The sequence below is a fragment of the Chelon labrosus genome (genome assembly GCF_963514085.1).
Source record: "Chelon labrosus genome assembly, chromosome: 9".
In the NCBI taxonomy this organism is placed as follows: Eukaryota; Metazoa; Chordata; class Actinopteri; order Mugiliformes; family Mugilidae; genus Chelon; species Chelon labrosus.
The window spans coordinates 6603045-6616253 of record NC_140359.1 but is presented as its reverse complement, the minus strand read 5'-3'; the positions used below and the strand labels follow the sequence as shown (position 1 = coordinate 6616253).

Genomic DNA, 13209 nt, shown 5'->3' with positions numbered 1-13209 from the left:
TACAATACCGACTTATATAGGCTAAATACACTATATTACCAAAAGTATTCGCTCACCTGCCTTTACTCATTCTATGAACTGAAGTGCCATCCCATTCCTAACTCATAGAATTCAATATGATGTCGGTCCACCTTTTGCAGCTATTACAGCTTCAACTCTTCTGGGAAGACTGTCCACAAGGTTGAGGAGAGTGTTTATAGGAATTTTTGACCATTCTTCCAAAAGCGCATTGGTGAGGTCACACACTGATGTTGGTCGAGAAGGCCTGGCTCTCAGTCTCCGCTCTAATTCATCCCAAAGGTGTTCTATCGGGTTCAGGTCAGGACTCTGTGCAGGCCAGTCAAGTTCATCCACACCAGACTCTGTCATCCACGTCTTTATGGACCTTGCTTTGTGCACTGGTGCACAGTCATGTTGGAAGAGGAAGGGGCCCGCTCCAAACTGTTCCCACAAGGTTGGGAGCATGGAATTGTCCAAAATGTTTTGGTATCCTGAAGCATTCAATGTTTCTTTCACTGGAACTAAGGGGCCAAGCCCAGCTCCTGAAAAACAACCCCATACCATAATTCCTCCTCCACCAAATTTCACAGTTGGCACAATGCAATCTGAAATGTACCGTTCTCCTGGCAACCTCCAAACCCAGACTCGTCCATCAGATTGCCAGATGGTAAAGCGTGATTCATCACTCCAGAGAACGCGTCTCCACTGCTCTAGAGGCCAGTGGCGGCGTGCTTTACACCATTGCATCCGACGCCTTGCATTGCACTTGGTGATGTGTGGCTTGGCTGCAGCTGCTCGGCCATGGAAACCCATTCCATGAAGCTCTCTGCGTACTGTACTTGGGCTAATCTGAAGGTCACATGAAGTTTGTAGCTCTGTAGCAATTGACTGTGCAGAAAGTCGGCGACCTCTTTGCACTATGCGCTTCAGCATCCGCTGACCCCTCTCCGTCACTTTACGTGGCCTACCACTTCGTGGCTGAGTTGCTGTTTTTCCCAAACGCTTCCATTTTGTTATAATAGAGCTGACAGTTGACTGTGGAATATTTAGGAGCGAGGAAATTTCACGACTGGATTTGTTGCACAAGTGGCATCCTATGACAGTTCCACGCTGGAATTCACTGAGCTCCTGAGAGCGGCCCATTCTTTCACAAATGTCTTGTTTCACAGTCTGCATGCCTGAGTGCTTGAATTTATACACCTGGGGCCAGGCCAAGTGATTAGAACACCTGATTCTGATCATTTGAATGGGTGAGCGAATACTTTTGGTAATATAGTGTATATCTGTAGCGTGCACTATTGACAAACTCATGTGTTTATGTTCAGTTCTGTTGTGTTCTATTAGTTGACATTGTTGCTGTGGTTGTAGAGCGTGTCCCCCCCCCCCCCAAGTGAGAGCCGCATGTTACAAGTGTCAGACTGACGCTGTTTATGGTGTTGCCATAGGCTACAGCCGACAGTAGCCCGTGTTCAATCTTCAGAAAAACCTCCATAGCTTCTTTTTACAATATGTATTCAGGCAAAGAGCAGAGCTTTCATTGTTGCAAAGCATTACTTTCTGTGTTTTCATGTGTGACGTTATTGACAAGTCGATGTCGACTCAACTTTCACCGCATAATAGTCGACTCTAAAAAATCCGACATCGTTCAACCCCTCGTCTCTCCAGCAGCTCTCCTGGCTTGTACATGTAACAAAGGTGATAGACGAGGTATGAGGACAGTCTCTAAGCCACTTTGACCCTTTACGTTACAGAAGGCTGAAGGGTAAACACTCACAGGGCACATTTCTTGAAGGTTTTGCATTTGTGTTGTGTGCACTGACCTGTTTGCGGCGCACAGCTTCTTTCAGTAGAGTAACAACATCCTGTCCCTCACAGCCGCTGGCTTTGAAACCCTTTGTCCACTTCAGGAGAATGCCCTGGAAAGAAATTACAGCAGTGATTTGTGAGTGTGTGCACGTACGAAGAATAACCGCATCAAACTTACCTACTCAGTGAAATCTGAACAATCTGTGTAATTTAATTGTCCCATGTCATGAAATTGTGTTTCAGTTGTGTTTCTATAGCCTGGAAGCCAGTGTTAAGTTCCCCCAAACACAAAACTATGAGGAATTGTGGGGGAATTTCAGTCAGGAGGCACTCCAATCAAAATTAATTATGCCCAAGCCAGTAAAATTGTTGATTGCCTTTATGCAGTGATGGACAGAAGAGTAATAGGCGTTGAGTTGATGTTGTTGAGTTGATTTTGTTGTAAACAATATGGCTGTTGTCGCAAAAGTGAGTTGTTCAGGTTCTCCTATTGCATCAACTTGAAAGGACAAACAATTAACGCCAATGAAGACATTTGTGGAGCAGCAGGGTTTATAATTAGTTGCTCTCATTACTTGTAGATTATCCAATCGCATGCAGAGGTAATTTTTCCTTAGCTGAAACACGTCCCTTAATGAAATCTAAATGCCTTGTTACCAGAGCTAAATTCTCAGGTCTTTTTGATCAGGTCTAAAAAGACTTGGCTTTTCTAACCTAATGGTTAAGCGCTACCCTTAAGAACTCTAAATTGTTTCTTAAGTTCTGGTGAGTAAAATGAATTCAATTTACATATTTTATGTATATTTTTGCCATTTTATTGGGTCAACATTGATGATTCTGCTGGATTGGATTAGATTTGATGTATGTGGCGTTGGTGTGCAACACATTTTGAATTGTTGTAAGTGAGTTTCTTGCTTTAGTAATGGCATTCATCTCGCTATATGGGATACCTGTCTATGATGCAGCATCCTGTTTTATTGCGTACCGTATGTTGTTGATGGTTTCTATAGCAGTGGCGTCATGACGATCGTATTAAGAGGTGTTTTGAATAAGGTTGCAGGGCATTGAAGGCCTAGGTAGAAAATGCACCGCCCACCACTGCACTATAGTGTCTGTGAAGATTCTCAGTCATCCTCCATAGCTTCCTTTGTGTGACACACTACAATATGTATTCAGGTGATACATTTAATTGTCAGTATTAGTTTGTCATGGTAAAATGTCACTGTGTAACCTAAACCTCAAGCTGGCTTTGCACCCGTCCTGTCATGTGTGCTTACAGGGTCTTCAACTGCAGGCTTAATAACCCAATAAAATAATGTTCTTGTGAATGGTGTGAAGATATAGTAATTAAGGTGTCTCACAAATTAATGTTCAGACAATGGCGCGATTTTTATCACAGGAAACAGTGGAAACTATTCTGAAGGACATGTGACCTGTCACAAATAAATGTGCAGTTATAATATTTTGTACTACTGCTTATCCCAGAACCTTCTTGCTGTAAGGCGTCAGTGCTTACCACTACACCACTGCAACAACATAGCTTTCAAATAATTAGCTTGAAGACAAAACTGTGTCTTTATGAAAGTAATAGAAATTGTTTTTCTTGATTAAATCCACACTGTGATGGCAATCTCAGGAAAATGCTGTTTGGACCTGGAGATAATATAAAAAAAAGAAAAGAAGTGTACTTGTTTCTGCATTCATGCAGATGAAAACTTGTTCCTTTGTTGAAATGAAAAGACAATTCATCAAGTACAGAGCACAGAGAAGGATGGAAAATAAATGCAGTTGTTGCCACCCTGAGAACAATGAGTTTCACCCTGAGTTTCAAATATACAAAAATAAAAGTATATTCAGTCCCACTTTAAACATCTTAGATCGTAGCTTAGATGGCAACATCACCTGGTCCAGTTTGCTTTGATGACAGGGGAAGGAGAATGTGAATCCGAGAGGTAAGGATGCTCCTGTCATGCCCATATACTCCAGGAAGGCAGTAATACAGCACACAATGTGGTTGAACAGCTGGGACAAATAGAAAATAAAGAAAAATAAAGTTACAAACAATGTACTGTCTCTTTCGTGCAGGTAAATTTGGTACAAATGAAAAAAAGTCATACTTCTACACAACAAATTATCACTGAAAGTTGTAATTTAATAAGTCCAGTATTTCTGTAAGATCAAGAAAAAAGATCTGTTCTGCCTCTATTTCTGCTGCTCCATTCTCCACATCATTTCTCCTTAGTGGATTAAAGTTCAGAATTACATTTGCAAATTTCATAACAGAATCACATTTAACCCTAAAATTGCTATTCCTTGAAATTAAGTATATTCTACTGCTGCACCAGAAAAAATTCTTCCCATGTACAAAGAACACTTGAGTGGATTTGGTTGTAATCATTCATGGAGACACAGATGGTGAGGCTTCAATAGTTCAATGTCCAGTGATGTATTACCTCTTCCCCTGTGCCTTGCATGGTCTCCTGTGGGATACTATAAATCTTTTGGTGCATTTCCACATTGTGTCTCTTTCCACTACGCACTCGCACCAGAAGCACACGAAAGCTGGAGCCGCCAAGGTCCAAAGCCAAAAAGTCACCATGCTCTGATTAGGACAAAAATTTCAAAAATCCTCAACACATACTGTACATGAACACATTACAGAGAAGACAACCCTTAACTCAACAAGTCAGGGCGAATCACTTTTCCACTTAAATATACCTGTTCCATCTGGAGTGGATCTGACATAGGTGGGAAGCATCTTGACACTTGCCTCCTTATGGGCTTGCTTTGACAAGCCTCTCACCATCTCCTCACTCATTCGCCTCTTTACCTCCAGCAGCTGCTCACGACTCAAACGCAAGCTATCAAGGATGCGTTGACGCTCAGCATACTGAGCAGCAAGACGGTAGGCTACTGCTGTTACCATAGCTGCACCTTTCCCACTGCCAACCTGCGACTGCAAAAATCGAACATCACAATCTGGCACAAGACGCCGCACCATTTTGTGGAGCCTCCTGGAAAACCTATAGAAAGAAGTAATATATATATTTTTAAAATCTATTATTGTTGACTGTAATCAAGACTCAGACAGTTTGTACATTTCCTTTGAAAAAACTGTTGATAAAAGCTTTCTACTTAGAGGAAGGACGCAACACTTTGACAATCCCTCAACCTTTTCTCTAGCTATATTATCACAGCAGCCTTTTAAATTAAATAATCATCTGACCCTTTAAGAGATAAATAATGCCAGCTGCTTCCATGAGACTCTTTCTTTTCTGCCTCCATCTGCATGTGAAAATGTGAATGAATTGAAACACTGCATTATGTAGGGCTGCTCATGAACTTTATCTTGCTGCTATTTTCTCTGTTCAGCATTCACTTTCAGAATTAAAAACATCCACACTGCATAGATTTTTTAAATTGGACACCATTTTCACAGCTATACTGTACAAGTAGAACATTGCCTATGTACTGGGTAAACACACCAGCAAAGAATCGTGGAAAATGCTTAAGTGCTCAAGCAATTTAGCTGACAGCAATTCCATCTAGTTTAAAGGTCTATAAATGTATCCCTCATTCCAGGATGGATTTTTATGCTGTTTTGTGTAACACTAAATGAAAATGGGAAGGACTGTGATACTTCCTTTATGCTGTATGTAATATTTCTGTTTCCCTGACTGACTCCTTGTCATGTACAGGGTCTAAAAGACTGTGATCACATGTGTTTTGTCTTTGCACTCCTTCATCCTCAGTCCAAAAACATTTAGGCACAAGACATGATGATGTGTCTGAGATGTGAATTCATACAATCTGTGCTATTGCTTGTGTTCAATTTATCTTTAAACTTGCAGTCTATTCAAGGTCCACTGCTAAAAAGTGTGAGTGTGTTCACCATTAAAATAGACATGATGGTCCTCCAGATCACTTACTCAGAATGATTCTTGTAAACAGAGCCATCCACTCCGATTGTAGTACGCAACTTCTCAGCCGCTTTGTTATCACGGATCTGTCGCAGTACTGCCACTAGAGCGGCAGCACACAAGTGTGCGGCCCGCGTAGATATTATCTGACACACCCTGTGAGCAGCAATGCAATCCTCAACTGATGGGTCCAGGCCCAGGCTACGAAGCGCCGTCTCAGCACTTGCCACTCCTTCCTCATCTCTGTGAGTAGAGCAGAAAACAGATCACAGTGAATACGAGTCTGACTGACATCAAGAATACAGAAAAGCTCAGGCAATTTATTTGTGGGTTACTGGTACAAAATAAACTAGGTTCTACATAGTTTTACTGATTCAAAACATGTGATATACCTGTGGTGCATTATCAATGCTGAAACCAAACTTGGCAAGGCAAAAAAAATATCAGAGTTTCCACAACTAATGAACTGACACTTTGCATGAAAAATAATGCAATCTAAACCCTAAATTGATGGTAATTATTCCAACACAATTACATATGGTAAGATTGTTCATGGGCTGAGACTAGTAGAGGAAGGAAAACATTAAAATCATACTGATTTTGTTTCAGTGTATACTGAAAAATGCTGACCAGATAACTGACTATAGGTTACAGAGAAACAAGGCATCCCATCTGGTGAAATGTTATATATTTATATGAAGGACTTAGCCCGGGTGGTGAGGACAACACAGGGGATTGTGGGCTGTCGTTTACCAGATCTGGACTCAGTTTACACTGTCTGAGTCCAGAAGAGGGCCAGACGCATTGCGACAGACCCCACCCACCCAGGGTACCGCTTCCATCAGGAAAGCGGTACAGGAACATCAAAACATGCACCAACAGACTCAAGGACAGATTGTTCCGCGAAGCTGTGAAAGCAATCGCCCCCCGTAGCAAAAGCATCCTGAACTAAACTGCACTTTATTTACATTTACATTTTTTTCTTCTTTAAGGGTGTTTTATATTTTTCGTAAGTGTTTTATTTAAATGTTGTGTTATTGATATGTGTGCCTCTTAAGCCTGGAGTCTCTGCAAAAATTTGGTTATGTTCTCATAATGACAACAAAGATTCTTGATATGGTTTTGAGTGCTGTGCTAAAATTATTATAACTTGGATATGAGCATTGAAACCAAGTTTTACCTACTGACCGGGACATCACCAGCAAGAATCTGCAGCATTTCTGCTATGGGAGTATTTCAGCTGCAGCAGATAAACTAAAGACTTTGGGGCATAGGGAGGGAGCACACACTCCTCCATTTTAAATTTCTTTTCTGGTTTTCAAGTTTTATTTTACCATTCAGAGCACATCTCTCTCTAACTTTTTCTTCATATAGTTTTAGTTTATTCAGCTTCCTTTTCTTTCTCTCTTCTGTTTAAAATATACTGTCCATACTCTCACAATAACTGGCTTGCACATTTTATTATTATAATTTCTTTTAACTAATTCTCTGTTTTCTCTAGTTCACTACTATTTTGTGTCTGTATCATAGACTGTATAAAGATGGACGGCATAACAGCTTCTCAAAAGTGAAGCTAAAGTGAAGTAGAGTGTCCCCTGGTGATTGGCTGCAGTATAGGTCAAAAGCACCACGTCCTCCACGTTAGTGGAGGAAACTACCAGTTGCCAACTGCCGTGGAGAGTTGTAAAAACATTTTTTAAAAATAAGTATAGTGTATAATCCAACATTTCATTGTAATTGGTGGCGGTAGAGCAGAGCGTAGTGATTCAGAAGCATGTGTGGGCTTCAGACTCTGGCTCCAGATTTGCAAGATGGCGCTACCCGTATCCCCAGGAAAATAGCATCAGTTTGGCCAATGCAAGGAAGTGAGGACAAGCCGTCCATATTTATACAGTCTATGCTCTCAATAGTTTCAAACACACACAAATACTAACTTGTCACTGTCAATGGTAAAGATGTAGCTCGTTTTAAAGCTTCCAGTGGTGAGAAGCTGTGGTGTCGTCTTGCCCTGGAACAGCAGCTTGTCTCTAGCCATCTTCACCAAGATTAGACGCACCAGTTCCCCCATGTACATCCCGCTGATCATCTTCTCAAACCTGCAAGCCAACAAGCAAAAAAGAGAAAACAACATCACCTCTATGAATTTAAAGTAAGGAGCTCAAAATCAAAAAATTAAACCTGCAGTATGGAAATGTTGTCTCCCCATGAGTACAGGAAATAAAAACTTCAACTTTTTTGGCAAGTTACTTATCTTAACTTACTTATCTTTTCTTCTTAAGTTACTTAATGAACGTCCTGGCGATAAAATAGCATTTTCCAGATTAAATTTGTTCAAGACCTAGAGAACAGTCCATCAGTGGGTTAGTTTTAAGCAAAACGCTTTGTGCAGGAGTAGGCTATAACAGGATAAATTATTCTTATTTTGTTTTCAAAAGGATGCAGAAAGATAATTAATATTAACTACAGTGGCATGCATCTGAAAGCCTCACAGCCTCACAACTCTTGGTATGTTAACTCTAAAAGATCTGTAATGAAATCGGCAATGTTTCAGCAAGGGAACATCCTGGCATGAATCTATCTAGAAACTTCTAAATAAGCCCTTTCAGTCTGGTAGAAACCACAAAGTGAGAAAGCGTGCAAATTAGGTGCAAAAATACCATCTGCATGACATTTCAGTTTTTTCTCCCACATCAAATCATCTATCAAACCCATGAGTGATACATTATGCAGATAAAGCATTGCTTTACATCTAATTTCATATGTCAGTGATTATGTGGAATCGGCTTATATATATGTAAGACAATATACGACAAATTCATAGTCACGATCTTCATGGACAACGCACTCATTAACTTGTACTAATGAGACACTCTTAATATAGTGACAGTGCTCTCCAGCCTGTGTCAAACTAGGGAGCTGCATGTCTCTGATTTATCTCATTAGTCTAGACAGAACTAGACTTAACAACACGCCTGTGTTTCTAGTGACAATCCTTCTGTAGTCAAAACCTCTCCTCCAGTCACTTTGAGTGTGCTCTGTACAGTTCACTTCCCTTCAGTGAATTTGTTTCATATCATAGCTTTTTTTTTTAAACAAGACATCTTAAAAAAACAAATATTGAGCTCAAGAAGCACACTCATTTATGGCTTTTAAAACGACACAAAATTGTTATGCACCAAATCAATGTGTAAGGTTCACTTTAATATTATTTATTCAACCTACATGACGTAGGTGTACCACTCTCTCCATGTGTCTGTACTGATTATCATCTGCATAATCTGCTTATGTGCACTGACTTCTCCTCAGCTGACTGCATAATGAGCCTCATTTACCAAACACTGCAAGGACCTAGCAGGTCCAAAAACTACTGTAGTTGTGACAGCTACACTTCAGTCATTTTGAAAACTAAAACAGATTCCTTGCATATGATGAGATATAAATAGATATATGAAGGGATGTTGTATGGGAGACATGCAAGTGTACAAGGTGAAAACACCAGAATGTCTCCAAACTAGTAAATTTCCTTTTGACTGTCCTTTAGTCACAAAAATCACAAAATAAAATCCCATGTCAAGTACAAATATTATATTCTTGCAAAAGTTTTTGATTTTTTGATGCTGAGCAACCGTATTATACAGCACTGAATTACTAAAAGCAATACAGATCCTCATTTATCTTAAAGGTACGGAAATACCAAACCGACCTTGAAGAACGGCATACTTTCTGCGTGTATGTGAAAGGAGATAACCCTAACAGGAAACTGGAAAAAGTTACTTTTAGGTGTGAAGCTTGGAAGCTTGGAAGCTGGGAAGCGTTACAAACCATCGTACCGAGCTGGCCTCTCCTGAATCATGCGGATCAGTTGCTCTACAGTTTATTCATTCTGGATCATCATGTTGTTGTGAAAATATTTGTGATTAGCTAATGATGTAAGACAAGAAGATCCTTCTGTCTTTGTCATATTGTTTACTTTTGTGACTTCCAATTTCTTCTTGTGCATTTGTTCTCTCGCAGACAAGTGCCAACAGTGCAGGACACACTTCAAAGAAAAGTGCCACAGACACTCACGTCACTGGAAATCTGTCAACAGTGTGATACTTCAAAATAGAACTGTCCTAACAACTGGTATTGGATTGGTTTCAGATATCAATTGTTCGAGTGGCTTAGGCAAACTTGACGCTGTTGGGAGAAATCAGATGCGAAAGTTTTGACTGGTGAACGTTTCTGACCCTTGTGTAACCCGTTGCTTATAATACTAGTCACCGTAATTAGATAAGGTTCTAATCTATATCTATTTATATTTAGATCAAATTGATATAAAATAGCAGCACACAGAGCCAGAGCAGACCATACATGGAATTGTTATTCTTTTTAAAAATGTACATGGGATCATGAGCAAAAATAATTGTGAGAAGTGATGGATGACAAACTTTAAAACAGCACAATTCATGTATAACATAAGCCATAACAAGTTACCTGTGCATATTCAGGGATTATTCCAAAAACGAGACTGTGGTTATAATTTCCGAAAGGAAGAAATGTTTAAAAAAACATATGTGAGAACAAGTGCAAAGCAGCATTGTGTTTCTTTTGTTGGGATTAATGTATGGAGTAAATTGGACCAAGAGCTAAAAGACTGTAAAACTTTAATTCAATTTAAAACTCTTTTGAAGAAATCAGTTATAAAAAAATATGTTGAGAATGGATGCTAAGGACGCAAAATTAAGATGATAGATTTTTTCTTTTCTTCTTTGGGATGATTTGAAAATAAAAAATGTATGAGTGCATGCATAAGACATGGGCAGCTTTTACCGTTTATGTCTGTAAATACACTGGGATAGGCGCAATAAGCTTTAGCTTCTGCCTATTCCATTTCAGACTTGATGTTTATTTATGTCTTTATCTGTTAAATGTTTAAATGTCTGAATAAAAAACGACTGAACTGAACTGAACTGAACAATGTACTCTATTGATGGGATTAGGGTCTATGTCTAGACAAAAATGACTGCCAGCAGAAAGAGCGAATCTGCCACCCAGAATCAGACTTGAGATGGATCTTTTTAAAGAATAAACTCCACCTGCATCAAACTTTGACTTATCCAGTGATTCTTTTTGACTCTGAAGGTATTCTAGGTACCAGTAGACTCCAAGAACCTAGATTACGTGCTGAAGTAAAGAGACAACTGGCCCTGCCTGGTACCTCGTATCTTTCTTCGACAATACTCAGAGGACCACATGGTATTACACTGACCGGGTTTTAAAGCCTGCCAATATTAAAGTTATCCACGCTGAAAATCTTCAATCTCTAAAGAGTACTGTTTAAATACAGCCTGTCTGTACATGCACACACAAACTATTGTCTTTTGTCCATCAATGCCTTAAAGTAAAAACAGAGTGAGGTTAAGAGTCTGACATAGAGAGTTACTGCAGCTACTATATGTCTCCGTATGTTTCATATCAATATTTGCACTCATACGAGCTATGGTCACAGCTATGTGGTGTCAACAAGTGCTTTTGTTAATTTGCTTTGATAGAAGAAGAGAACACAAAGGTAACAGCATTAACCACGGACAAAAATGGAAACAAACACCCTTCAGATCTAAAAACTAAATAAACAGCACCAACAACAAAACCTTCAACTGAGTGAACTGACTGTGATGATTTGGGCTTAATCTTCTAGAGTCTCAAATATCCAAATAGCACGTCTGACCTCTCCAGCTACTTATTTATAAAGACTAGAAACTATTATTCACTACACAGCATATCCTCACTAAAGTGGATTCAATACAAACAGTCTCTACAAAACAAATTAGGCAGACTGACTGGTTTTGGATCATACAGGCCAGGTTGCGTAGTGTTAGCTAAGATGTTAGCCATAACAGGGATTATATCATTTAAACTGGCTCAGTGCAGAACATATTCGAGTGAAATTTACAAGGACAAACACAAAGTCTTTTACAAGAGCAACAGTATAACATGCCTCTGTTGTTCACTGACAAAAATAACATTGTGACCATGTGCATTACGCTAAATCAATCATCACTAAAGGTAGACGTTTCACACTGTCAGCAAACAGCTGCAAACAACAAATTAAAACAGAAGCAAGTTAGAAAACGAGCATTGCTGCATTAATCAATATACCAACATAAACAATAACATGAATGGAAATTAGAAGTGATGTCTTTCTAATTCAAGCCTGTATGAAGACTGGTGAATGTTTCATGTAACACCAAGTCAGTAAGACACTCACAGCTGCTTGCCAGGGTTGAGCGAGCCTGCATCTATTTCATGGTCAATGTCGGTGCGTAGGTCATCAAGGGCGCCATCGTCTCCAAAAGCTCCCCACTCTGTATTAATGCACATCCGCCCCTCATCACCATCCAGCAGCTCAATGTTCCTCATCTGCTCCATGTAGCAGGCATTGGTCCCGGTGCCTTGAGGGAAGGGATGTTACCATGGTAACAATTACTTCTTATCCAAAAAGTATGACACAAAATGACAAAAATGTTCTTACAGTCAACAACTGAATAGAGTTGTCACACTCACACATCTCCACTCTTTGTTCACTGAGTACATAAAGGTACTACAGTATGGATTGTACCTAAGCACTTTCTACTCAGAGTACAAGGTGCGTGAGTACAGGATGGCACACAATGATTTACACAATCTGACTAATGGCAAAATATGGACACCAGTACCAATTCATAACTACAGATACACAGGCAAAATATTACACTTCATTAATGTGATACAAAAGGTTTGTAAAGCGTCTTCAAAATTGTTTTCTCAGCTACTGTTTTTTTTCACACATTTAGATACAAAGTCATTCATTTTGAGTGATTGCTACAACTGTGTTGATCCCCAGTGGGATCATCACGCTCCTGTAGCTGCACTAGGCAAAGAGAAAAATATAGCATATCAGTAACATGTTATGTTACAAACCCATAATGACAAAGTCAAGGGTAGCTTTTAGATGTTTTTGCAAATGTAATATAAATTAAAATCTTTAATGTCTCAGTCAGTTTAGTGCCTTAAAAATTATTTTTAAAAACATATCTTCTCTATGTCATTATGGTTTATTGAGTGTATACTGAAGGGGAAACTGACAATCAAATCTACAACACAATAAACTCTGAATACTTTCTGAAACAACTGTATATCTGCATATTAGACGCACTAACTAGTCTAACCTTATCTAATCTAATCTCACCCTATGCCTCAAAGTCTTTAGTTTGGCGATTCTAAACTGGCCATAGGTGTTCATGTGATGTGTTTCTTTCTGGCAACAGTTCATAGTTTAGTTGTGAGAAACAGGAAATTATGGGTGACAGAGAGGAGAAATAGACTGCGCCACTGTGCTGATGATTATAGCCTCTGCTTGTAGAGCACCTGCTCAGTCAGGTGAGTTAAAGGGGTGACCCGTGATTTGTTTCTTGTTGAGTTAGGCTTGCAACTGCTGAACTGTCCTGGGTGTATGCTGCCT

The 13209-nt window shown here is 39.5% G+C and overlaps 1 protein-coding gene across 1 annotated transcript in view; it reads right to left on the bottom strand.

Moving 5' to 3' along the window:
* hk2 (hexokinase 2) overlaps positions 1-13209 on the bottom strand; it is a 43887-nt gene that overhangs the window by 17563 nt on the left and 13115 nt on the right. The window contains exons 7-13 of the mRNA XM_084551091.1: positions 11977-12160; positions 7661-7822; positions 5736-5969; positions 4525-4829; positions 4260-4408; positions 3709-3828; positions 1821-1916 (exon numbers count right to left, since the gene is read on the bottom strand). Coding sequence (XP_084407217.1) covers positions 1821-1916; positions 3709-3828; positions 4260-4408; positions 4525-4829; positions 5736-5969; positions 7661-7822; positions 11977-12160 — 1250 coding nt within the window. The remainder of the gene's footprint in view (positions 1-1820; positions 1917-3708; positions 3829-4259; positions 4409-4524; positions 4830-5735; positions 5970-7660; positions 7823-11976; positions 12161-13209) is intronic.